The sequence below is a fragment of the Portunus trituberculatus genome, chromosome 19 (genome assembly GCF_017591435.1).
Source record: "Portunus trituberculatus isolate SZX2019 chromosome 19, ASM1759143v1, whole genome shotgun sequence".
Lineage (NCBI taxonomy): Eukaryota > Metazoa > Arthropoda > Malacostraca > Decapoda > Portunidae > Portunus > Portunus trituberculatus.
Window position 1 is genome coordinate 5,957,400 of NC_059273.1, and position 27,109 is coordinate 5,984,508.

The 27,109-nt window shown below is 39.3% G+C and overlaps 2 protein-coding genes across 7 annotated transcripts; one reads left to right on the plus strand and one right to left on the minus strand.

Annotated features, from left to right (window-relative positions):
- Positions 1-287: 287 nt before the first annotated feature.
- LOC123506375 (telomere length and silencing protein 1 homolog) lies at positions 288-16,898 on the plus strand. Of its 6 annotated transcripts, none has more exons than XM_045258453.1 (8): positions 288-442; positions 9,796-9,941; positions 10,175-10,286; positions 10,889-11,034; positions 11,295-11,463; positions 11,941-12,112; positions 12,936-13,158; positions 16,644-16,898. In XM_045258453.1, exons 2-7 carry the CDS (start codon positions 9,892-9,894, stop codon positions 13,112-13,114), a joined length of 828 nt encoding a protein of 275 aa, XP_045114388.1. In that variant the 5' UTR covers positions 288-442; positions 9,796-9,891; the 3' UTR covers positions 13,115-13,158; positions 16,644-16,898. The 6 variants fall into 6 exon arrangements, with proteins under 6 accessions (XP_045114388.1, XP_045114385.1, XP_045114389.1 ...); XM_045258450.1 differs by having other exon boundaries at positions 289-442; positions 9,796-9,937; XM_045258454.1 differs by lacking the exon at positions 288-442 and adding an exon at positions 2,998-3,145.
- LOC123506374 (NSFL1 cofactor p47-like) lies at positions 13,380-27,039 on the minus strand. The gene is made up of 8 exons (XM_045258448.1): positions 26,878-27,039; positions 25,598-25,743; positions 24,365-24,529; positions 24,137-24,243; positions 19,788-19,932; positions 19,157-19,294; positions 16,678-16,831; positions 13,380-13,748 (listed from the first exon to the last, which is right to left on the minus strand). The coding sequence occupies exons 1-8, from the start codon at positions 27,022-27,024 to the stop codon at positions 13,533-13,535; spliced, it is 1,218 nt and encodes a 405-aa protein (XP_045114383.1). The 5' UTR covers positions 27,025-27,039; the 3' UTR covers positions 13,380-13,532.
- Between the last annotated feature and the right edge of the window lie 70 nt (positions 27,040-27,109).

Sequence of the window (27,109 nt, forward strand, 5' to 3'; positions counted from 1 at the left end):
TAGAAAAGAGGATAATTAGTACTCAGACCTGCAATAAATTACCCTTTTTTCCTTGATTATTCTTTATGTTGCCCTTGGCCAGCTTTCCCCTCTTATATAAAAATAAAACATTCGACTCTACCTATTACTACTGCGACTCTCCTTCGAACCAAGACACGGGAGGTTCGGAATAGGACCATGTTATTCTGAAGTACTTCGCTGCACCTTCATTGAAGCTACACTGGCCCTTAAGAATGTTTTTACGGTTCTAGTGACAGATTAATAAGATTTCAACGTTATTAACTGAAGAAACAGTCTCGACAATCCAGGTAACTAGTATCTGTGTGGCTTTTGGTAATAGTCGTGTTGAGAGAGCGAAGCGTTTCAGATCGCAGTGTTCAAGTGGCAAACCTGGAACTTTTCGTCACTAGCCGGGGAGACTTCAGGCGATATGGTACTGCAGGTGAGTGGATTTTTTTTTTTTTCCTTTGTTATTATTCAGTTGTAGGATATTAGAAAATTAATGTATGATTTAATGTTATTAGAGTAAGATTAAAAATGTATGTGTACTTTTTTTTAATGATTTGATGTATGTTTTTCTATTAGTACATGTAAAGATGATTGGTAGGTGAGTAGTTACGGTGTATAGGAAGACAGATAAACGGATATTGGAACAAGCACATGAATAAATTGAATAGCTATATAGAGAGGCTCATACGGGGACAGGTAGAGAAATGGACCGATTGTAGTTAGTTCTCTAGTGAATGTAAAAGTAATCCGTTGCTAAGTAGTTAGTTATAGAATAGCGGGTTATTGGAAGACGAAGGCAGACGGAGGGACAGATATATAGACAAAATAGTTACATAAAAAGACAGAGATTAATAAACACGCAGTAATTAATGTTTTTCTTTTATTCAATGCGTATTTAGATAGTTAATAGGGGTAGTTAGCACATGAAGGTAGGTAGGTAGACTGGCAGACAGATAGGTGGATAAACGGAACAACTACTTAATAGAGGAAAGCTTATGGACAAAGACAGACGGACGGAATGACTGATATACTAGTTTAATGAAGGATGGATGGATCTTAATTTTAGGCGCCGCAACATCAACGGTCATGTGACGCCGCTACGATATTTTATTTAGAACTAAAAGCAATTAAAAACAATAAAATCAAAGATCACTAGAAATACTAAAACTACAATAAAATGAAAAACATTAAAAATACATATAATAAAAGGAAATAAAATTCACACATTGGGGAGAAGCCCAGCTTCTCCCAGGTACTTGTAAACGTCATGGCCGGGGGCCAGACATGTTGGACCAAGCACCTTTGAGAGATGGTAGACACCCCTATCTCTACCGCGACACCGGTAGAGGTAGCGGTGTCGTAACTCGATCAAACTAGGGCACTCTACCAGCAGGTGCCGCACGGTGAGCGGCACCAGGCAGTCTTCACGGTAAGGCTGAGAGTCCTTGGTCAACAGAGTTTAATGAAGGAAGACTGATAAGACGGATAGACAGACAGACGCAGCAAAGCAATGCAAAAACAATGGAAGAAAGAAGAGTATTTATTTAACACAGGAAGGCAGATTGACAGACATATTGACAGATAGTTGATATATACTGATATGAAAGCCGTGTGTTATTAGGTTAAATACACGTCAGAGGACTTAGGTTCAAGTGATGGCGGTTGCTTAGATGGAAGAGCAGATCAAACGTGAAATCATTATATTCTCTGTCTCTCTCTCTCTCTCTCTCTCTCTCTCTCTCTCTCTCTCTCTCTCTCTCTCTCTCTCTGGTAATCTTGTACACCATGTTCGTTTCATTTGATACTTTTTTTTTTCCTTGTGACGCTTCCACTAGAAAGAAGATTGGAAATTTGAAGATTGTCTGGCATTTCGATCAATATTGTGAGATTCGTGTTGCGCGTTTTTTTAATTGTTGCGGATCTGGACTCCGTTTCGTTGCCCGTTTTCTTTTTCTTTTTTTTTTTTTTTTTTTTTTTTAGCTTTCTCCGTTTCCCATTTTCTTTCTTTGTTAGTAGTTAGACTAATATTTTTCATCGTTGTCTCGTAATAATTTTCAGCAGTGAAATAAAACAATGCAAAAAGAAAGTCGTGGCATTGACTGAGCTCTTTAAACGGCCTGAGAGATTTATATACATGCTTTAAAGTGATTCTCTCTCTCTCTCTCTCTCTCTCTCTCTCTCTCTCTCTCTCTCTCTCTCTCTCGGGGTCATTCGTTCAGTTTGTTGTTTTAGCACGTTGAATTTAAAATGTGCCTGATGTGTCAAGCTGTCGTGTTCAATTGGTGGGGACTGGTTGAATGTGCCTCGAGTGTGAAGGCTGCGTAAGAACCACCACCAACTAGTATAACGTTGCAGCAAACTCGGATATTAAGTGTTAAATATGTTAATACAACATTTAAAAGTATAAAAAAAAACTGAATTAGCGTAGGATAAGATTGGGTGTGGTTTAGGTGTATTCTGGACGTATTTTGAGGTGTTGTGGGGGTGTTTTGAGTGCGTTAAGTGTAACGTGTTTTAAATGTTTTGGGTAGGTTCGGACATGTTTTGGGCGAGGTAGTGTATTTTGGGTGGGTTTGGGTGTGTTTTGGTTGTATCAAGCGTGTTTTGAATGTGTTTTTGGTTATATTAAGCTTGTTTTGGCTGTGTTAGTGTCTTCTGTTGGTATTTTGGGGTTTTTGTGTGTTTTAAGGTATTTTGTCCACATGCCTGTCAATATCGTAATTTAAAACACTCCAACCTCATCTCACCTTACTATAAAACAAATACCGTGACCTTATCAGCTTCATTACATCCACAATTAAGGGTCTGCCACACCTCAGACAATGCTCAGATAGCGGTGTAAAAGCCTTATGAACGCAAATCTCTCTATTTTGTCTTGTTTATTTAGGATCCAGGGTTTTGTGGTGTGAAAGCTTCTATTTGGTAATCTCCACAGTCCTTGACATGCCGAGCGTTGCATGGGGAAGAGGGTGCCGGCTGCAAGTTCACTGAGGACGATTGGCAACGGCACAATCCCAACGAAAGTGGTGGTGTCATGTGTGCTGCAGGACGGCAAGACTTTCCAGATGGCACGGGTGAACATATTGTGATGTCAGTGCCTGTTTCTAAGGAGCTGCAGATGAGCATAAGAGCAAGTGTGAGTTGATAGGTTATAAATGAATATACAAGTCTTTATGTAGCTGGACGGGTTTTTTAATGCTTGGTTTAGATGTTACTGGGAGTTTTGAGATCTTAAATAGGGGCTTGAGGATATTATTGGTGTTTTGAAAATAGAAGCTTCTACTTACAACGCTGAGTATATAGTACACAATGTAGAAAGAGAACAGAAGCAAAAAAAGAACAAGATAAAAAAGTAAAACGACAGAATTTGATGAGTGACGTAGGTATCTCTCTCTCTCTCTCTCTCTCTCTCTCTCTCTCTCTCTCTCTCTCTCTCTCTCTCTCTCTCTCTCTCTCTCTCTCTCTCTCTCTCCTGGCAATGAGAATATATCCTCATACATATCAATTATACATACCTAATAATCTGATACACATTATACAAATAAACAAGATAAACATGATATAATGGAAGAAACTGAAATACTCGCGAAAAAAAAAATAGCGTAATATGTAGTATGAGTAAAATTGTGCTATAGTGAAGAAGTACAAGTAGGATAGAAAATGTTACTAAATGCAGTTTAACCTGACTAAGAATAAGACTAAGCGCAGAATTACCACTATAGGATTATAATGGTTAGTTACAGGAAAACTCTCACGTGCGGGAGGTACGGCAAGGCAGCCAGCGTTCAGTCAGCCGGTCATGTAAAACCAAGTTCCACTCGAGTTTTCTGTTCTCTCGTCTGGTGCGGGGATTGGCGCGTTGTAAATTTGTGTGACAAGTGAGATGATAAGTTACACACAAACGATAGAAGGGGAGAAATTAATGAAGAGATGTTAAGTTAAAAAGAAAAGAGGGTAAAATACGAGGTAACAAAGTGAAATGTGTATAGAGAAGGAAAGAGACGAGATGAAAGGAAGGGGTGCAAGAAACTGAGGAGGTGAGAGAGGTAAAAGGAATCTAAAAGAGGACTGTGAAAATGAAGGAGAGATGACTGAATGCTAGTTGGGGATAGGAAAGAAGAGAGGAATGGTTGGTTGCTGAGGAGGGGAGAGGAAAGAGCAACATGACCCGGGATGGAAGGGAGGACGCTGCAACAAGCCGCCAGACTGAGGCTTTGCTAATTCACGACAACAGTTTTCAAGGGCCAGATTTTTAGTTGAATGCAAAAGTTTTGTTAGTATGTCACCAGATCAAAAAAAAAAAAAAGTAACATTAGACGATCTGGGGTGGGCTAACTTTTCAGTGCTACGGCCACATAAAAAAAAAAAAAAAAATCTTATAGGGCCACATATTATAACCCAAATTGATTTATATTTGAAATATAAGATAAAAGGTTTTTAAAGTAGAAAAAAAACTCCCACGCATATGTACACCTGCTGGAAGAAAACGAAATGCTCACAGAATTATTTGGCGATGTTTATTAACTTTCCCTTACAAATTTACTAAAATTTTGTTGGGCAGCATGAATTCCTTTGGCGGGCCCTAGTTTGCCCACACCTGGACTAGATCCTATCGAGTGTAGAGTGGATGGTTGGCTCAGAAGTACATTATAATACTTTATAATCAGTCGCAAGGCCAAGGAAGGCAGCGTGACCGTCACTGACCCGGCCACCAGACTGTCCGGCCAGACCTTCACAACTGCTTCTATTTCCTTCTAAAATTATCCCCGGTCAGCAACGTTGAGCTGAAGGGGAATCTAAACCGCCTATCATCTCTCCTGTGACTTCGAACTGCCGCATAAGGGTTATCAATGAATTATGCAATTTTCTTTCCCCTAAGTGACATCAGACTTTTTTCATTCTCCTTTCAAATTTATTCGGTATTTTTTGAGACTTGAATGTTTCACTGTTAGAAAGGATCAATATATGTTATTGTAACTTGAATATTCATTACTAGTTTATTTATCGCATAGCCCATTCACTGTTTTTTTCCCTGCATTTCACGAATCTCGTGTTCTAAAGCGGGTTCACACGGTGTCAATATCCAACTGAAATTGCAAGTCGCAAGAAGTATCGACTGAGCCCTTCTAGTCGGAACATGTTCACACATAGCGACTGGGAAGTATCAGCTGGGTGGCTGGAAGTGAACGTAAACAAATAGCTACCCAACAAGATGTCTTCCTCTGGTGACGATGACGATTGCGATCAAATTAAATCAAGTCTTCAATCCTCACCAACAACATCCTGCATAGAGGGAAATAGTTCTTGGAGAGTGGCAGCTGTCTCATCGAACGTCGATTTGCGTTTTTTTTTTTTTTTTTTTCGCATAATTAATTTTCAGGGGTCCCTGGTTTGTTCTTTTTCCCTCACCAACTTTAACATCTCTACATCTGGACACCACATTTTCAAACCTTTCTCCGTGACGTCACGACGTAAACAAAATCGCAAATCGACTGACCAATTAAGGCTGACTTGTTTTGTTTTGCAACTGGTTTTCCCAGTCGCTATGCTAGGAAATTCTACCGACTTGCAATTTCATTCACAAATTCACAGGTGTGGACCCGCCTTAAGGTAGAACACTCCTGGTTTTTCCAGTCGCAAGGCTAGGAAATTCTACCGATTTCCAATTTCAGTCACAAATTGACAGGTGTGGACCCGCCTTAAGGTGAACACTTCCAACATCTTGTTTATTCCATGGGCCGGCGGCACTTTTTAGGGGGTTAAACTCCCAATTCATGGAACTTGTTATAGGTTGTGGATCTACTACCTGATCTGGGAAAGCGGGATGAACATGTTTAGGATTTCACGGTATCTATAGAATTGAACCCGCCAATCACGTGTTGCCATTCGGGAGGCCGCCAACAAGGAGGCTGAATAACAGAAGGCGGTATGATGTCGCAAAAGTGAAGTCTTGTATCCATGTTTCGAGGCTGCCTTCCTTATATGTGACCTTAAAAGACTCGTAATAGTCGTGGCACACTGTGGCACTAAGATTTAGACGGTAAATTATACATACTTGAATTAAATAATCTTGTGTTTATTACATGGCAAGAAACAGAAGTAAAATTTCAGTGATTTATGCTATTTCCAATGCCCAGTGACGTGAAATCATACATCATTCTAAATAAAACCTGGAGAGAGAGAGAGAGAGAGAGAGAGAGAGAGAGAGAGAGAAATTGACATGTGGTAAGTAATTTCTTTACCAAGAAAGAACAACTTTCACTTGATATACAGTTTATTCATCCTTCATTTAAATTCACATGTATATGTACATGTTTACATCTACATGCACATGTATTTTCACACCTGTACACGACCTTGTTCAGTCATATGTTTGCCCCAAAGACGGCTTTCCACCTCTCACCCAAGTCCCCAAAACTGGAAAATACTGTATTATCTAATTTTTACGTATGTTTTATCTTCTAAATCTTCGTGCCACTGTATGCCACGACTATTGCAAGCCTTTTTAGGTCACATAATATTATATGGTAGGCAGCCTTGAAACATGGACATGAGACGAAAAACTATAATGTGGTTTACGTAAGTTAAACCATCAGTTCTTTCTTTGTTTTCCTCTAGTAATGAAAAGAAAGTGGCATTTTTCCATCGCTTAACATAATAGAGGCCAATGTTTTGGGTGTAAGTTGCGGTCGTAAGTTCCGCCCACCGCCTCATAAGCTCCTCCCACTGGCTTCACTTTATTTTTAGTACAGCGGGATAGGCGCCATTATAAGGCAAGAAAAAAATTAGTGGGGATACCAGATAAACGGATGTAAAGAAGAGGTTTCACGTGTTTATTAACAAAGCCGCAAAACTGTACCCACCTTCATTGGCTTGAGAATCTCTTCACCTCATAGGTAAGACATAACGGCCGGTGTAGTGTTTTTAATTTTAATACTTTATTATCGAGAAATGCCACAATGAAAAATGGATACTCGTTTTAGGAATGAGAGGATATGAAATAGTCTACAGAAAAGCAGTTTAGTAAAAATTATTGATCCATAGATAGAGGGGAAAAAAATTGTGTTAAGGGATGGGATTGTGACAGCACTACAAAGAATGTTAGTTACAGAACTAAAAACTGGAGGAGACCCGCCTGAATTCAGGAAACGACGAAAGGGGAATAACCTCCTCTTCAGTACCATGACGCATTTCCATATTCATTATGCTTAGTATTTGGTGATTTTATACAGCTTCACGTTATGATTAAAATAGTGAAGATCTGGCCATTAATCTTGTGACTTTCATAGACCCTTCCTGATATAAATAAAATCGTCCAGTCAAACCCAAAACTCATGGTAAAACAAAAACGCGTTCCAGCACTGAGGGGTTAAGAACTTGAAGTCCCTATTCTGTCCATCTTCCTAATGCAAGAGTTAACCAGTATCTTCACTCCTTCATTCCCTACACTGGTAAACTCTGGAACTCTCTACCTGTGTCTGTATTTCCACCTGCCTATGACTTAAACTCTTTCAAAAGAGGTGTCAAGACACCTCTTACGCTGGACCCTCCTTTTAGATTTTTGTTTTCTCTTTCTCCTACTTTCCTCTTCACAGCGTGTTCTCTGGCAAGGCCTCAGGATGTAAACAAGTCATACACCAGCGAGGGTGGCAGGTGGCGGCTGGGTAGTAGTAGCTCCTGGAAGAAAACCACTCCAGTGTAGCAGGACAGCCAGTGAGAAGCATCACCCGCACGCCAGAATAAGAAAGGGAAGCGCCTGACCCTAAATCACACAGCAAGGATAGGAGGGGAGGTTGAGGTGAGTGAGTCCTTTGTGTTAGGAGGGAGTGTGGCCCTACAGATGTTTGCCCCTCGGAGCGTAGACCACCTTATGATGGTAATAATAATGACTATTCCGTTATTATAGTCGCATCATCACCTAAAGATTTCGAAAGCGCTGGTCAGCATCTCGATACATTAGTAGATCCCTTTCAATGTGCTGGATCTTCATTAGGCGCTCACTGGAAACTGATTTATCGATATTTTCTCCTTTCCAAATTTTTAATTCGAGTGCTGTTTTATACAACTCATCCATTATTTTTTTATTTCCTAATACAAGCATAAAACATAATTATTTGATATATGTTTAACTGATATGAACACTAAAAACTCTCTCTCTCTCTCTCTCTCTCTCTCTCTCTCTCTCTCTCTCTCTCTCTCTCTCTCTCTCTCTCTCTCTCTCTTAACATGAATAACCTTATCCTACCATTCTGTTACTGGCAGTCTGACAATGCACACCTAACTGAGGTAGACATCACTCTCTTTAAGGGATTTCATTCACAGAGTACATCTGCAGCCTTGTATTCTTAACATTCTACCAAAAACAATACAAAAATTAAAGAACAACACACATCCAACATTCACCCTCAGGTAGTATGACTGGTTAACTGATTTCTCCTTATGGTTCTGAAGTGACACGGATTGGTAGGCTAGGGTTTTTAATGTCAAGAGCATGATTACCTAGGGCTCTTGTATGAAATCATAAAAATGAATAAATGCAAAAATTGGAAATCTGAAAGGGATTCAGAGCACTTCATGTAGCATTCTCTACTATTTGGATCATTACAATATAGTATGTCTCATAAAAACAGAATAACTACCCTTATTGAAATAGTATTTACCTTAAACTTTATTGCTAATTTAGAACCAAAAGTATTGGTAATACTGATAACAGGAAGTATAATTATTGAATAACTGATTAACATGATAGTCATTGCAATGATTTATCACAAAGCTGGATGCAGGCTTATTCGCATCTTGGCTCATTCAGACCAGATTCGTGACTGATTTGGACCTGTGTTATGGCTCATTCTGACTTTTTTTCGTATTTCATAAGAAAATATTTCTTTAGTGTAGATGATCAGTTGCCAGGTTGAGATGAGCGACATGTGCATAGGTAGACTGCAAAAAAGACCAACAGAGCACCACAAGGCCATTGAATGTGACTCCTGTGGTGGCTGGCAACACACAGTGTGGAAACACAGGCAATAATTATTTTGCTCTTTAAATCTAACAAAATAATGGTGCCAAAGTATGGTATCACGCTTGTGTTAGGCAGAAATAATCTTTTACAATTGTAAAATACATTAGTCAAAATGTGCATTTATTCTAATTTCTTGCTATCAGCTTTATAGGTTTATCTAGATATATGCATGATAAGTTGTGCTGCAGTGATATATCTTATAACATAGGAGTAACTCTTACCCCTGCAAGTACACTCCAGCATGAACAGACACGTATAATGTAGTTGTTAGCATACTCGGCTCACAACCGAGAGGGCCTGGGCTCGAATCTTGGGTGCGGCGAGGCAAATGGGCAAGGCTCTTAATGTATAATCCTTGTTCACCTAGCAGTAAATAGGTACGGGATGTAACTCAAAGGGTTGTGGCCTCGCTTTTCTGGTATGTGTGGTGTGTGATGTGGTCTCTTTCCTACCTGAAGATTGGTCAGTATGAGCTCTGAACTCTTTCTGTAGAGCAAAGGCTGGCTAGGTGACCAGTAGGCGACCGTGGTGAATAATACATGTAATGTATTATTAACACGAATTGGCCAAATAAGCTTGCACCGATAATCCAAGCTATTGTTGTAATATTAGATTTGGTTTGCTTTTCCTTGGAACCAAACTTAGGAATTATCAGTATGTACTGTAAATTAAATGTGGGGACTACTGTGATCTATACCTCTCTTTGGGAATTAAGATATTTCTTGATCTTGTTGATAAGATATATTATTTTTCCATATTTTTAGTCATGTCTGATGAAAAAGATGGTGAGCCAGCTGCTGCTACACCCAAGGTTGTGTTCAAGAAGGTGAAAAACAAGAATTATTGTCGCCGCCGCAAAGATGACTCGGATGAAGATGATTCAGGCAATGGAGACGAGTCACTTATGTAGGTAAATGTTCAATTTTGCATGCATGAAGGTTGTAGAGTATGCCCATTCAGGCTTTATACTTTATATTATATTCAGTGCAAATACTCATCAGTCTGATTGTCATGGTAGTGCTGCAGCTTGCTTTACCAGCAAAGGACTCTGCATATATATATTATGGACTTCTTTAATTTTGCATTCCCCACACTGCATGCCGCCCAGTGAAGACTAATGCTGGGGATTAATTGTTTTTCCAGTGCCAAACTGGAGGAGAGCAAGGAGCTACGTAAGTACCGGCGACGGCAGGCAGGAGTGAGTGCCGAGGGTCTGCTGGTGGGAGAGACAACTGCCAAGAAGGAGGGTGTGGATGTGAGTGTGGTGTCTGTTTGTTTCATGAAAGTGATGTTATGTCAATCATGAATTGGTGGTTTTGCTTGAAATGTTCATATCTTTTGCCAGTCTTGTATTTTAGAATTTATTTCAACACTCATTACATGCAGAAATGTGACTGGTATGCATTTTTCAAATGTAACACGTTAAATTATGACAAGGAGCACAATTGCAAGTAAAGTGATGTATATTTTGATGTAGAATATATCCCAAAATGCAGTAAAACCTCACAAAGTTAGATATCAGTTAAGTCAGACCCTTAAGAAAAAGGGAAGGACCTGTATAGAGTGAAGAAAGGACAGCATGAAAACCTTGATGAATATGTCTGCAAATTGTACATGCAAGAAAGAACTGAAGGGGTAAATAATATGCAGCTTGAACTTCCAGCACATCAGAGGAAGACTTGCTGAACACCTTGTGGACAATAAATTTAAATGCAGGGCTGGGTTCAAATAGTTGGATTTTCACTGAAGCCAGATTGGACTTCCTCCCAATTAATCCAACTTAGCAAGGGTTTACTGTACATCTGAGTAGATTATAGGAAAAAAAACATTTATATGCAAATCTTTCCCTTCCAACAGGATGATCCATTCAAAACCAAGTGTGGAGGCATGGTGGATCTCAACCAGGTCAAGAATGCAAAGAAGACTTCTGATGATGCTTATGACACTGGCATTGGCACAGCCTTCTCTGTTGAGACTAATAGGCGTGATGAAGATGCTGAAATGTGAGGCCCTGAGCTGTGCAGAGTTGTTCTGTTGAAAGTAACATTTTACTGTGATGATATTTTAATGTTTTCATTGGACATTGTTTGATATGTAGAGTTGTATATTCTTACCTAATAAGTTGTGTAAAAAAAATGGTTCTGCTTTTGTTCTTATAATATTTTTGTTTTGTTTGGACATTGATATGAAAGGTGTCACGATTTAACTCTGTGAACGTGGCTTCAATGTAAGAGCTTTTTTGGTAACAATGTTCATTCTCCAGGCAGAAATACATAGAAGAAAACCTCGCAAAGCGGAAGGGCATTGAATCTGAGGATATGCAGGAGGAGCAGAGCCGGTACCAAACACTGGATGAGGTGGCCCTGCACGCTGTACCCTCCATGCTGCGAGAGTCCACCTCCAAGCGCAGCGAGGAGATGCTTAGCAACCAGGTAGACAGGATTGCCAGGCTAGTGCAGTTTAGGGACTGGGTTGAGGGAATTATTCTTTTGTGTCTAAGCTTCGTGAAAGGACTGTCATGTGTAAGCTTGTGGATTCTGGTGACTTCCCTCATGTTCGTGTTTTGTAGATGATACTGATAGTCTTTGTTGGTCTACAGATTTTAATGTTTTGAATAAGTGCTGATCAGATCAATCAAACAAATTATTATCATTAAACATCTATGAACTGTATTTTCAGGCTTCCTCATAATTTTTCATATATTTAAAAATAATGAATTTGTAAATAAAGTATTTGTTAGGACCTTCAAAGATTTGACGGTGAATACTTTGAATAAGTTATCAAAATAAACTAAGTTAATACTTGGTTGATTGCTGTTACCATCACCACCACTTTTACCAGTCTCCTCCAGTCACTCTACAGCTTGAACATGTAAAGCCACAGTCAGGTAACTGCTGTGTGTCCCACAGATGCTGAGTGGAATCCCTGAGGTGGACCTTGGACTGGAGGCAAAGATTCGCAACATTGAAGCAACAGAAGAAGCAAAGCAGCGGCTCCTCCGAGAGAGCATGATGAAGAAAGAGCGGCCATCGGAGTTTGTGCCAAAGAACATGGCAGTGAACTTTGTTCAGCACAACAGATGTGAGTGTGGATGGTGCCTGAGGCCACTGGATAGGTTCACTCAAATTTCTATCTAGTCAATAATATTTCTCTCATTTTACTAGTTCAATGGTACCTCAATAATGGACACTTCAGGGGCGAGGGGTATCTGTTACTGAGAGCGGTTGGTCTGCGAGATCCTTACCCCTCCTTTCCTTTTTTCTCTTAATAACAGAAAAAATATTTTGAACATTTAAACCACCTTATTTTACACACAATGCTGAATTAAAAGTTCATTAATATTTAAGAAGTGTAGTAATAAAAATTTGTCTTACTAAGAATAGATTAATTAAAGATATAGCTTCCTATCTGGTGTAATGGCTGATTTCTATGTGGTCCAGTAGCATCCTTAATAAGCATTTAATGTCGTGTGTGTTTTCGTCCACACGGCCACTCGGGAACTATAGATTCTGGAAAAAGTTGCCATTGTGGTCCCCCAAAATTGGTTACATTCTGACCAGTTCCTTATTGAGCAAAATCTGTTACTGCAAAGTCCATGAGGTACTATTGCACATATCTTCTTATTCATTGATGTTTGATATCATTTTAACTATATGATTTTATCAGCTCTTGTTGACTGGTCTTATCTTTGTCCTTATAATCAGCTGACACATCAATTTGCAGTATGCTTGAAGTCTGAAGTAGGCAGTAATGATGAAACTAATGATGATACTCTTGTCTTTATTGTAATTTTCATGCTTATATCAGCTACAATGCCTTCTTTGAATCATGTTACAAGTTCATTTCCTGTCTCTCCTTTCTATTTTTAACCTTGGTGCTCTTTTCTTTTTATTCTATTTGACAGTCAACTTGGAGGAATCTGGACCCGCCAAGAAGAAAGAAAAAAGAGTGCAAGAGATTGTGGAGCCAGTGGTGGGTGGTGGTGTCAAGATCTCCACCATAGCACCTAAAAGGCCACACGGGGAGAAGGCAACTGATGACTTTCACTATGAGAAGTTCAAGAAGCAGTTCAGGAGACACTAGCCCCTGCTGGCTCTCCTCTCGTGTCTTTCATGTCACTCACTCAGGTACAATTGGTCTGTGTGTGTGTTTGTGTGTACATGTGTTTGCAAGCATTTCCTCATTTATTGGGTGATCCTTTGTGAGAATGTCAGGCTGATAAGCAGATTGAACTGGAATTTTAGAGGTAGCAAGTTGGTAGTATACTGGAGTAGTAGTAGTGGGTATTGATAATTAGAGAATAACTATTCAGTAGGACAGGGTATACAGGTAAAATATGCATATGGAATACAATTCCAAAATAAGTTTATTGTTCAAGTATACTAGAACATAGCAGAGCTGAGCTGAGAATATTCAAATAAATATGAATTTGCGCCTCCACAAACACATATCACATGCAGTCAACAAATTGAAGCTTCCTATTGTTGAGGACATTGTTACATTACTTGGTCTTAATAACAATGGCAGAATTTAATAATTTTGCCTCAGACACCGTCTGTGCCAAATTGGTAAGCTCAGCATAAGGGAAGGTGGTCATGAGGCCAAAGTCGATGGTAATGTAGGCTGGCTGTGCTGTCTGTACAAAATGTCTGATGTCCCCAACAGTGTGAGTGTGGTTCATCCTCGCCACGAGACGGGAACCATCAGGCATACGAAGCTGTAAACAGAATGTATTTTAATGACAGGTTGAATTTAAAAATTAAATTAAAGCACAAAGGGTAATGCTGAAAGATTTGGGAGAAGAATATGCTAGGGTGAGAGAAGGCCACAGATAGAATGGATAAATTATATGGGATAATGAATATTTGTGAGTGCAAGAATGACAGATTAAAAACATTTTCTCCCATTTCACTAGATGGGTAAGTAACAGAGCCATCACCATTTCAAGCCATTCTTTATCGGAGGCAGTTGATTGGCACAAGACTGTCTTCTAAAGCCTTAAGAAAGGAAATCCAGAACCAGACAGACTGAAGGTGAAAAATGAAAGCAGAGGCAGGCAAGAACTCTGCCTTGTACGAGAAGCTTAGTGCCAAGACTGACAAACTCATGATGAAAGTGAGGCTAGATGATGTAGTTAAGGAAGTGTCTGAACTCAAGTTATGATGGAAGAACAATCTTTGAAGTGGAAATATTTTAGAGCTGTGTAAGATGGGAAAGAAACTTTATTTAATCAAATAAACTTTCAGGCATCCAGTCATCAAAAAGCACAGCACAAACTGAAAGAAAAACACTATTCCACAACATCATAAGGAAGGATAAAATAATGTTGATCAGAATTGCGGCTGCCCAAAGATCAACTCAAAACAAACTGTAACTTGCAGGAGAAGCAAACCACGGCTTAAAGATTCAATCCCTGGATGCCAAGGTAAACCATGCATCAGAGGAAGAAAAGGATAAAAAGCATTTATAGGAAGAACTCACAGCATTTCCAAGGCTATGGTGTTTAAATTGGATACAAACAAAATGTGAACTGCTTAAGGAAATCAGAGCCTACAGGAGGCCAGGCAGACTGCAGTGCAGGAGTCTTTCAACCACAGGACCAAGAGGAGCTTGCATGGTAGGAGGAGGTAGAAATCTCTAATCTCCAGCACAAGAGAAGAAACTATTGCAACAGTCAATGTTTTCGAGCAGAAGCAGCACTGCTGACTTGACTTGTCTCCAGTTTCAACGATGTGACGAACTGCTCACTCTCAAAGAAGGACATATGCTTGCTGTGGTTTTAATAGCTAGCACCTTGTCCCTTCAGGTCCCCACATCCAGAACCCCAAGAAAAGCGCAAAGACATGAGATATCAAAAGCAAAGAAAGAAAAGCCAGTGCCTGTGGTTATCTAATATGGAAGCCAGGACATCAGATAAGGAAGGCGTCACTCCAGTCCCAAAGGATAGCAAAGAAAGAAGGGGTCTAGGACAACTGGCTGCCATGTAGACTGGAAGGAAACTATGAACACATATCCATATATTCAAGGCAGCTCATTTATGTGTATGTACTCAAGACAGCTCCTTACACCCCCATCAGTGGTAAATAATTAATTCTTGAACTAGTGGAAAATTGTTCATTTTTAAATTCAGCATTAAGCAAAAAGTAAAACTATACATTAAGAAACAAAAGAGAAGCTTAGATTATATATAGAGCTTGAAAGAATCTTCAAAGATTAATTAAATTACTGAAGAAGGAACCAATTGTGACCTGTAGTATATAGAAGTGATGTCTGGAAGACTTCAGATTGGGTGGAGGTATTGGCCAAGTCACTCCGCCACTCATGCCATACTAATATAATGAGGGGAGACTGTACTTTACACAGAAACCAAAACATGCCTTTGATTTTTTTTATGTGGAACAAAAGTTGGTGTATTCAAAAATTATTTCGAAATATTGTAATTTTGTTGAACAAACTGTTGAGGTAAAAATCAAGGCATTTTTCTGTAATGAGGTCTCCCTCCATCCTAAACATGGCATATGGGGGAATGTGACCTTGGCAATATCTCCACCTGACCTAACATCTTCCAGAAGCCTCAATTCTACATGCTATGGCTTTCCAATGTACATATGGCTCACAACTGGTTCCTTCTTCAGCAATTTAATAAATAAAAAAAAAATTCAAGTTAGATATAATCTAAGCTTCTCTTGTTTCTTGTACATAGTTTTACTTTAATTTGCTTAATGCCGAATTTAAAACGAGCAATTTTTCATTAGTTCAAGAGCCAATTATTAGCTCACTGGTGGGGGATGAAAGGAGCTGTCTTGAGTACATAAATTATACATTTGTAGTTTCCTTGCAATCTACATGGCAGCCAGTTAGCCCATTACCAAGAAAGAAGAGACAGACTCTGCCAGTCCCTGTGATAATCTAGTAATGAAGAACATGCCACACTCCAGTACAAGCCATATGACAGCTTAAACATACACAAGTTGCTTGTATTCACACGAGTGATGTTTCCAGACAAGCAACTTCCTATTCAGATCAAGGAAGGAGGAAGGAATCAAAATAGAAGAAACTGCCTCACCCTTGCAATACATACATGTTATCTGTATGAATTGCCTCTCCCATTTTTGCTGGACAATGCTTGTTAATAGTAGCTTCTAGAAGCATGACCTTACAGTAGATATCTCATTGACTAGTAGTGTATGGTTTAATCTCAAGAGCAGTTGTTTCCTCTAGATAAACAGATCTATTATTGCTAGTGATGCCTTGTAAGATAGTTTTTTTAGTGCAGTTGGTTTAAGAATCACACACATGTGCTGTCCCACAAGTTTAAAGAAACTAATCTCGTCTTAATTTGAAAAATATTGTACTAGTCAGAGTGTATAGTATGGGACAGCATAAGCTCCCTCATGTGTGATTGATTCTTAAGTAACTGTACTATGCATACCATCATGGCTTGTTCCAGGCATTGCCAACAGTAAGAAGAGCTGTGTATCTATCTATCCAGCAAAAATGAGCAAGGGACCAATTCAAGTCACACTATGAACGAAAATAAGATTATGTAAAATTGGAGAAAACACGCATAATCACAAATGTGTTTAGTATTTAAAGTTATTCTTTTGAACAGGAACACTACCACTCAAATCACCCCACAAGCTCACCTGGATGGATGTGACTGGTTGGCTCTCATCTACCTTGAGACCCTCCTGGGCATTTTTCTGCAGTGTCTTGGAATCCTGGGTTGGTCCTGCCTGACTGCTGGCACCTCCGCTAGCAGCTCCCTTGTCACTCTGGCCAACAACTGTTGGCACCAAGCTGTTGAAAGACTCCATATGAACATCCCATCTAATTGTATGTTACTATAAATAAGATATCTACCATATCTCTTGTTTATATCAAAGTTCCCTATCCATCTACACATACAGGATGTCCCCATGAGATAAGATTGTAAAAAATACTCTATACACACATACGCTGCATTTAACTTTATTTAAAATAGAGAAATTACCGTAGTTTTGCACTGCGGGTTTTGCTACCCCCTGGTGGTCCTCCGTCAGTCCCACTCCCACCTCCCTGGCACACTATCTGCTTGATTGAACATTGCCTTGCAACATTAAAATGGCGAATAATATTCATCATTGTTTTGTGTAATGTACAGTCAGGGTCTTACAGGAAACAGTTAGTGAGAAAAATTTTTGTTACATCAGTGAAAATGTACAATTAAGAAATTAATATAATGTATAATGGTTAAGTGTTGCTTTTTAAACATACATGGCAACTCATACTTCACAACAACTGCCTGGTGTTCGCACCACTCCTGTAAATGTTCCTTTAGATAAAACATGATATTCCTTGAGTGATGTCAAACTGTGTTTTGTTCTGTAAACTTTGCCTCTTCAATAAATTTTCCTGTAAGGCTGACTGTGTACATTGTACAAAACGATGATATCTTAATGTCGCAAGGCAATACTTCATTATACAGCATGCCAGGGAGCTAGAACTGGGGATGGTGGGGTTGACACAGAGGTCCACCAAGAGTAAAACCCATTACATAAAACATCTAGACATGTTAATTTCTCACAAAATACAATATGTGTACAGGCAACCCCCACTTAACGAAGGTTCACACAATGAAATTTCACTACAACGAAGGTTTCCTTTAACTGCAATCTGCTTGTTTAACGAACACCAAACTCGCTTTAACGAAATTTTATCCAGGTAATTTTTTTCCAAGTTTGAAAGCCCGCCGTATCACGCAAGCCGACAGGCTTTTGAATACAAAAAACGCGCACCTAGTGCAAAACAACAACAGCGTCAGCAGCAGCTCGTCTTCCCTCACTCTACATGCTACCAAAACGCCCTGCAATGTCGCCTAGCGTTGCTAAGAAGCCTCTTACTCTTGAAGTGAAGCTGGATATTATTCACAGACACAAGGCAAGAAAACTAATAGCACTGCTTCCCACCATGGCTTGATTCTGTCTACTGTCTACCATTTTCAAGTCAGCAGACTCTATTAAGAAAGCTGGTGAGATCATATCTTTCTTGAAAGCTAAAAGAACCACCTGAACTCGTGACTGCAATGAATAAACTGGAAAGCCTTGTGGTACATAAGTTTTGTATGCGGTACAATGATGCATCCTTTGTTTACATTCCACAGGTTGCCAGCTAGCGTTTTTCCCGCTCCACTCTCCCTCCCTTCATAAATTTAAGATCAACATTATAAGTTACTTCTATACATACATTAGTGTACATTATAATGACTTAGTCTTAAATTAAACTGCTTAAATGTTTATCTTCATAATTTTTACTTTCATTAAACCTTTCACTGTACTATGATGCGCTCTCGCTTTGTTTACTCTCAAAGGAAGCTCAAGTCAGGGATTGAACTTGTTATAACTGGTTCGCTTAACGGAGGGTCTTTTAGGAACGTAATCCCTTCGTTAAGCAGGGGTTGCCTGTATATGGAGTATTTTTACTTAGAATTACTTGAACTACTGACTCCCAAAGTATATACCTTAACTCCACTACAACATTAAACAGTTCAGTGCCCTGCACAGCCATTGTATATGTCACCCAGCCACACTTTAATTACCCTCAACAGCTAAACAAAGCTCCAAAATGCATGTGTATAGAACATTTTCTATTTAGAATAACATACTTTTTAGCTCAAACAGTTTTGCAGAAACTTGTGTTACACCCTGTATCTATTCAGCACCTACAGTAAAGTACTCTTCATTTTAGTTAGTTGAGCAAAACTCCTGCCTTGACATGATGCCAATGATGATAGTACAAGTTCATCAAATCACTGAAATTCTCTTGAATATGCAATTACAGAATTTAAATTTTTTTTCTTAAATATGAATATACATATATAGTACATAAAGGTAAATAGCATTCTAAACCTATTTACTTCAAATTTATATCCCATAGCAATCACACTAACAATGAGGAGTAAATCACTGGATACCTATACACATAAATTTGGGAGCAGGTTTTTAGTCATATCCCAGGAAAAATAAATGAAAAGCTCCTCCAAACACACACTACAAACCTGAAAATAAATAAATTAATTAATTAATACACATTGCAGCTTAATATAATTGTGAACACACACCTTAAGGACTGCATGGATGAACTCACCTGCCAAGAGTGTGACCAGCACCTGAGAAAGCCTTTAAGCTTGCTTTGGGCGGCACATAGTCTTCATGGCGGTGGTCAGCCATGCTGATATAAACCTCACCTCCTCGTGCCTCTCGGATCAGCTCCAGGGGTACCTCACTGTGGGGAGACAAAGAATGTAACACTGTGCCTCAAAACTGTTCCCTCCCGACACCCTCTACCATAAACACCAATGCTTCGTGTATTCATTATATCAAAAACAAGTAAATGAATCCATACTCAGAAAATTAACCATATCAATTCTTAAGAGCAATTCATCCAATTCACACTACTGATTCTTTAAGGCAACACTTCAAATCCACTGCCACAAAAAACAATCCCTCCAATCTATTTATATGAGCTGCTCATACTGTCGAGTGCTACCATATTTCTCATTTTTCCTTTTTTCAAGTGATTTCATCTATTATTAAGACTAATGTATATGTAGATTCCAACAAACATTCCAACCCTGGTTTAATTTTCATTCTTCACACTTCTATATGCTACTAAACTTCAAAAACCATCTATTAAGACTGAAGAAACACATACAAGCAACAGCAAACACAGTTACTAGTTACAACTTCCCATTTCTTCACAAAGCATGTTTTCTCACCTACGTCGGATGGCATTAAGGAACTCTGCATTGGCTGGGTCTTCATATGCCCTGAGTGGCCCGTCATCTACCGTGAAACCAGTCCTCCACATCTTAAGTGACACGTCCCTTGGCCTCTCTTCCTTCTTAGAGGTGTCGGGGATCACTGCAGCAGGACAGGGAAGAATGCAGCAATGGCAACAATGCAATAGTAACACACACACACATACAAGCAGACAGCAGACATCTAGATCGCTGCTGCCGAGTGTTATACTTTTCATCATAGATAGCTTACCCTGGTTTGTGGGTAACTGGATGGAGGGTTCACACTAGGTTTAGTGCTGTCCTGTCATAAGACTAATTGTGAACAAAGCTTAGTATCCACTAAAATGAGCAGATCAGACGAGACAGTGTTGAATTTGGCTCTGTTTACCGCTCCAGCAATGAGACCTGCCCCAAAATTGGTTAGAAGGGATATGAGAGAGTGAATGGAAAAGTTGGAGAAAAAATTGAAGCTCTAACAACAGAGAAAAAAGTGTGGAAGAGTGCGTACGATGGTCTTCATAAGAAACTGACATTATACCAGCAGAAAGCTAGAGTGCGAGGAGAAAGTAGAGGAACTAAGTGTAAAAGCAAGAAACTTAGAAGAAGGAACATGAGGATAAAAAGGATGATTTCAAAAAGATGAGGAAGAGCAAATGAAAGTGAATGATAGCCTTTTAACTGAAAAGGTTGTCAAAGTGATAAAGCAGAAGGAAAACTTAGTGAGAGATGCAGTGGACTAGAAGAGGGGGGGGAAAAAAAGTTGTAGTATTTAGACTGTAGGAGTATGTAGTGTACAAAGGACTGAAAGAGGAAAGGAAGAGGTGTGTGGAAAAACTGGTCAAGACAATACAAGAGGACAAGGAGTTGAAGAAATACAAAGATTGATCAAGTATGTAGAGGGCAGACAACATCCTCTAAAGATGAGGTTTAAATCACACACACTCACACACTGCGTAGTGTAGTGGTTAGCACGCTCGGCTTACAACTGAAAAGGCCCGAGTTCGAATCCCAGGAGCGGCGAGGCAAATGGGCAAGCCTCAATGTGTAGTCCCTGTTTACCTAGCAGCAAGTTGGTACGGGATGTAACTCGAGGGATTGTGGCCTCGCTTTCTTAGTGTGTGCAGTGTTGTGGTCTCAGTCCTACCTTAAGATCAGTCTATGAGCTCTGAGCTTGCTCCATAATGGGGAAGGCTGGCTGGGTGACCAGTAAACAGCCACGGTGTATTACACACATGCACACGCACGCACACGCGCACACACACACATTATTGACAAATTATTTATAACACAAAAACGTATTTTAAGAGTAATGACATTTAAAAAAAAAAAAATTGAGTCTACTGAGGGCATTTTCAGATTTGAAATTGTTAAAGTTACATTATTTGCATAAGTATTTCCTACTGTTGGACATTTTCAAATCGCTAAAAAATAATAATAGAATTTTCAATATTCAGGAACATCCGCATGTCACCAGGGGTAATTATGTGAACTTAATATGTCAACCATTTAGAACTACACTTTTTAAAAATTCTATCATGTATCTTGGTCCTGAGGTATGGAACTCTCTTCCAATGTTTATTAAATCTGATTTACTTTCTGTTTCAGTAAACAGTTACAAGTACAAATTAAAAAAGCATTTATATAGCGTACAATGTAGTATAGGTAGAAATGATGTATAGAAATACAAGTTTGATCTATATTGATTTATGTATTTATATTTTCATTTTCATGTACATATACTTATATCTAAAATATAATTCATGTTTGTTTTCTGTTTCTGCTAATTAAGGTCATTGTAATTATACATTTACATTATCACTGGTCTGCTAACGAGATTAATCTCTGCAGACCTTATCCATGTTATTGATTCTAATTTTATATATGCTTTATTGTATGTTTTTTTATATGGAATAAACTTCTTGAACTTAAACTTGCATGCACGCACACACACACACACACACACACACACACACACACACACACACACACACACACACACACAGCTACATAAATTTGTTTGCGGATGATACGAAACTGTGCAGAGTTATAAAGCAAAAGGAGGATTGTGAAATACTGCAAGAAGACCTAAATAAGATCTGGGAATGGAGTAAGAAGTGGGAAATGGAATTCAATGTGAACAAAAGCCATGTCATGGAAATGGGAAAGAGTGAAAGACGACCTGTGGGAATCTATAAGATGGGAGATGGAGTAGAACTGGAGAAAGTCAAAAGGAAAAGGACTTAGGAGTGACGATGGAAGAAAACAATCAACCAGTAAGCCATATTGATAGAATTTTTAGAGAAACATATAATTTGCTAAGGAATATTGGAGTAGCATTTCACTACATGGACAAAGAAATGATGAAGAAATTGATAAATACTATAATAAGACCCAGATTGGAATATGCAGGAGTAGTGTGGACCCCTCATAAAAAGAAACACATAAGAAAATTGGAGAGGCTACAAAAATGGCTACAAGAATGGTCCCAGAACTTGAAGGGATGACATATGAGGAGAGACTAAAGGCTATGGATCTACCAACCTTGGAACAAAGAAGGAGAGAGGAGACCTGATACAAGTCTATAAATTGATCAACGGAATGGACCAAGTGGATAATGAGAAACTGATCCTGAGAGAAGAATATGACACCAAGCACAAGATCGCATAGTAAAAAGCTGAGAAAGGGAAGATGTCTGAGAGATATTAAAAAATATAGTTTCCCGCAGAGATGTATTGAGACGTGGAACAGTTTAGATGAAGAAGTAGTGTCTGCAACGAGTGTGCACACTTTTAAAGTAAGATTGGATAAGTGTAGATATGGAGACGGGGCCACACGAGCATAAAGCCCAGACCCTGTAAAACTACAACTAGGTAAATACAACTAAGTAAATACACACACACACACACACACACACACACACACACACACACACACACACACACACACACACACACACACACACAGCACTACTCTCAGTGGTTAGAGCGCTGGCTTCACAAGCCAGAGGACCGAGGTTCGATTCCCCGGCTGGGTGGAGATATTTGGGTGTCTCTCCTTACACGTGTAGTCCCTGTTCACCTAGCAGTGAGTAGGTAAGGGATGTAAATCAAGGAGTTGTGACCTTGTTGTCCTGGTGTGTGGTGTGTGCCTGGTCTCAGGCCTATCCGAAGATCGGAAATAATGAGCTCTGAGCTCGTTCCGTAGGGTAACATCTAGCTGTCTCGTCAGAGACTGCAGCAGATCAAACAGTGAAACACACACACACACACACACTGAACGAAGACTTAAACAAGATCTGGAAATGGAGTAAAAAATGGGAGATGGATTTCAATGTGGACAAAAGCCATGTCATGGAAATGGAAGAGTGAAAGAGACGACCAATGGGAATCTATAAGATGGGAGATGGAGTAGAACTAGAAAAAGTAAAAAAGGAAAAGGACTTTGGAGTGATGATGGAAGAAAACAATTAACTGGTAAGCCATATTGATAGAATTTTCAGAGAGACATATAATTTGCTAAGGAATATTGGATTAGCATTTCACTACATGGACAAAGAAATTATGAAGAAATTGATAAGTACTATAATAAGACCTAGATTGGAATATGCAGAAGTTGTGTGGACCCCCCATAAAAAGAAACACAAGGAAGTTGAAGGGACTACAAAAAATGGCTATAAGAATGGTTCCAGAGGAGAGACTAAAGGCTATGGATCTACCAACCCTGGAACAGAGAAGGGAGAGAGGGGATCTGATACAAGTTTATAAATTGATTAACAGAATGGATCAAGTGGATAATGAGAACTGATTCTGAGAGAAGAATATGACATTAGAAACACAAGATCGCATAGTAAAAAACTGAGGAAGGGAAGATGTCTGAGAGATGTTAAAAAATATAGTTTCCCACAAAGATGTGTTGAGACTTGGAACAGTTTGAGTGAGAAAGTCGTGTCAGCAAAGAGTGTGCATAGCTTTAAAGAAAAATTGGATAAGTGTAGATATGGAGACGGGACCACACGAGCGTAAAGCCCAGGCCCTGTAAAACTACAACTAGGTAAATACACACACACACACACACACATGGACACAGTTTGAAAGATACATGTGGCAGATGAACTTTGAAAAGACTGGACATTATGAGGTAAGAACACCAGAACAGAAAAATTGAGAAATTTGTTAGAATATCCATGAACCAAGTTAATGATGTCACTAGCAATAGCCTTTATAGCCTCTTGTTAACAGTAAAATAAATATGCATACATACAAACACAAACTCACAATGAATGACCCATAATCCACATACAGAAAAGCAAGGACAGGTTTATTTACCTTCTGTATCATCAGAAGTCAGGCCAAGACGGTACCCTGTGCCTCCAAAGGTCAATTTCTTGGACTTCTTCCCCTGACCTTCACTGTCCAACACCTCTGCTCCATGCCTGGTAAAATATTGCTATGTACATAAGACCTCTAACCAACTTTCTGAACAACAACAGTGAAAATCAATTACTAGGCATGATTTAAGCAGACATTTGAGCCATGTGACACTTAATCACTTACTCTTTGGCTGACTTGAAAAGTTTGGTGACCATGTCTGACTTTTTCCGGGGTGGCCCAAGCACCTGCTGGCCGGAGTGCTCTGAGCCACCAGCATAGAAGGCCTGGCCATCCTCCTCTCCACTGCCACCGCTGTCACTGTCCTGGTCCATAATGTTCACCAAAGCCCTGAAGAAACACGCAAATATCAAGTGTTTAGAAGCAGCAGTGTAGAGAAAAGACAATTCAATGCCATGAAAAACTACCTAGCGTAATATTTGGCTTATAAAGGATCATATAAGAAACAAGCAAAGTAAACCCCTTTCAGACGTCCAACCCTTCAGAAAGTCAACAGATCATGCAGGGACACCACAGAACGCCTGACTTCTGATCTTTCTAAGATTTCTGATTGTGGCAGAGAAAACTTAGTAGTTTTCACTGCCTCAAAAACTCAATTTCTCCATCTATCAGCTCGACACAACCTTCCAGACAACTATCCTCTCTTCTTCAATGACACTCAACTGTCTCTCTCTTCCATACTGAATACCCTCAGTCTGTCCTTTACTCATAATCTTAACTGGAAACTTCAAATCTCATCTCTTGCTAAAACAGCTTCTATGAAGTTAGGCATTCTGCAGCATTTCTGCCAGTTTTTCTCACCCCTCCAACTGCAAACTCTATACAAGGGCCTTATCCATCCTTGTATGGAGTACTCTTCGCATGTTTGAGGGTTCCACTCATAAAGCTTTTCATCTCATCAATTCCCCTCCTCTGACTGACTGTCTTCAGCCTCTTTCTCACTGCCAAAATGCTGCATATCTTTCTATCTTTTATCACTATTTTCATGCTAACTGCCCTAATGATCTTGCTAACTGCATGCCTTCCCTCCTCCTGTGGCCTTGCTGCACAAGGCTCTCTTCTTCCTCTCATCCCTATTCTGTCCAACTCTTTAATACAAGAGTTAACCAGTATTCTCAAATCATTCATACCTTTCACTGGTAAACTCTGGAACTCCCTCCCTGCTTCTGTATTTCCATCTTCCTACAACTTGACTTCTTTTAAGAGAGAGGCGTCAAGACATTTGTCCCTTGCTTTTAGACATTTTAGGGAACCTGCAGTTCCAGTGGGCCTTTTTTTTTTTTTTAACATTTTGTTGCCCTTGGCAGCAATCCCTCTTGCATAAAAAATAAATAAATAAATAAACTTCAGATATTTTCTACTATATAGCAGTGTCTTCAACACAGAAATATGTCTGACCTCTGGATGGCTGCCTGGGATGGCAGTTTCTGTGGTGACCCAGCAGCACCGTCTGCCTCTGGCCTCTCACCCAGGTTTTCTCCACTGCCTTCTCTTGCAGCTGCTTCCTCTTCTTCCCCTTGCTCATAAAAGCTACTCAATGCAGACTGTAAAAAAAAAAATAAAAAAAATAAAGGAGAAAGGATTAAAGACAAAGGAACATTGCACCATCTGACATAGTCTCAGATCCCAAACAAGTAAGTAAATGTATCAAGAAATAAACTGGAAAGAGAAGAGTGTGCCAGTGGTACTAAGCCTGATTAATCAATATCAGGCAGATTGAAGTCACTAACTGCTTTGTGAAATGTTCTTCCTGGTGAATGGTTGTCATACAATCTCTTTCTTTGTTTAAAACAAATCTTTGTAAATACTTAAGTGACAAACTCTTAATATGTCTAATCCTGATATTCTTTTCCAACTTTCTCAAGTCACTGCTTGCTTGCTTTATTTATTTACTTTTTATCTTGCTGCTAATGATGCACCATCAAGCTTTCGTTATTTTAATAATTTACAAGTTAATAAATACAACTGATGAACCGGTGCATCAGCAGAATGTGGCTCCGCGGGGCCTCTGACGATCTTTGACGAACATGGACCCTAACCATTTAACAACCCCACACAGTGACACTAACAACCGACATTCAGCAAGTCATTATGGCCACAACACCAAGGCAGTTATAGCAGAAATAACATATGAACATCTTTCCCATGTGTCCTTTGCTGACACGCCCATTCCTGCGTCCACACCACCACACCAATATGAAATACGTATAAGACGAAATAACACTTAACTATCAAGCGACAAAAAGGTAAACAATTATTAAAAAATAAATAAATAAACAAGTGCCGTAGGTACGTACAACCAATTTAAGAAATAATTGTCAGAATCTAACATATATAATAAATTGAGATTTCAACAAAAAGTAGAATAAGACATTCTGCTGCTAAACTTAACTACCATTACGTATTAAAAAAAGTTATTACTACTTAAATAAAATCTTTATATATTTAAACTTTCAAAGAATGTTGTTGAAAATAAACCTCTTACTATATAAGAATACCAAAATATGAAAATATCAGTGAAGTGCCGGTTGATGAAGCAAAATAAAAAATAAATAAGTAAAGAGTAATACGAGCGAATCACCAAATACACGTAGCATTCAAGACTAACACCTGGATTCTCTGTAAATACTCTGTGTCCAGCACCTCTGACCCTGTGGAGGGATGCATTAGTCCCTTACCTCGAGATTCCATGCGGCGGATTCCAGGAAAAAGGTCGCCCTCTCAGCATCGACGCCAGCAACAGCCGAGAATTGCGCCACCTTCTCCTCCTTGTCCGCCATGATGACAAGTGCTGCCGCCGCTGGGGAACTTCGGCCGCCCTCCATTTCGCCACCTCAACTCGGTCCTGCATGTGGAGAAGTGGATATATAGCTTTGAAATTTACTCACGTTGCAGCTGCAGATAATAATT

Bases quoted from the DNA above. Each gene is read 5' to 3' on its own strand.
- LOC123506374 (XM_045258448.1), bottom strand. From the start codon at position 27,024: ATGGAGGGCGGCCGAAGTTCCCCAGCGGCGGCAGCACTTGTCATCATG. The intron at 24,530-25,597 runs GTCAGACATATT...GTGTTTCTTCAG, and splicing joins TCCCAGGCAGCCATCCAGAG to GGCTTTGGTGAACATTATGG. The intron at 13,749-16,677 runs GTGAGCTTGTGG...TTCTGTTTACAG, and splicing joins AACCAGTCACATCCATCCAG to CTTCGTATGCCTGATGGTTC.
- LOC123506375 (XM_045258450.1), top strand. From the start codon at position 9,798: ATGTCTGATGAAAAAGATGGTGAGCCAGCTGCTGCTACACCCAAGGTT. The intron at 10,287-10,888 runs GTGAGTGTGGTG...CCCTTCCAACAG, and splicing joins CCAAGAAGGAGGGTGTGGAT to GATGATCCATTCAAAACCAA. The intron at 12,113-12,935 runs GTGAGTGTGGAT...TCTATTTGACAG, and splicing joins CTTTGTTCAGCACAACAGAT to TCAACTTGGAGGAATCTGGA.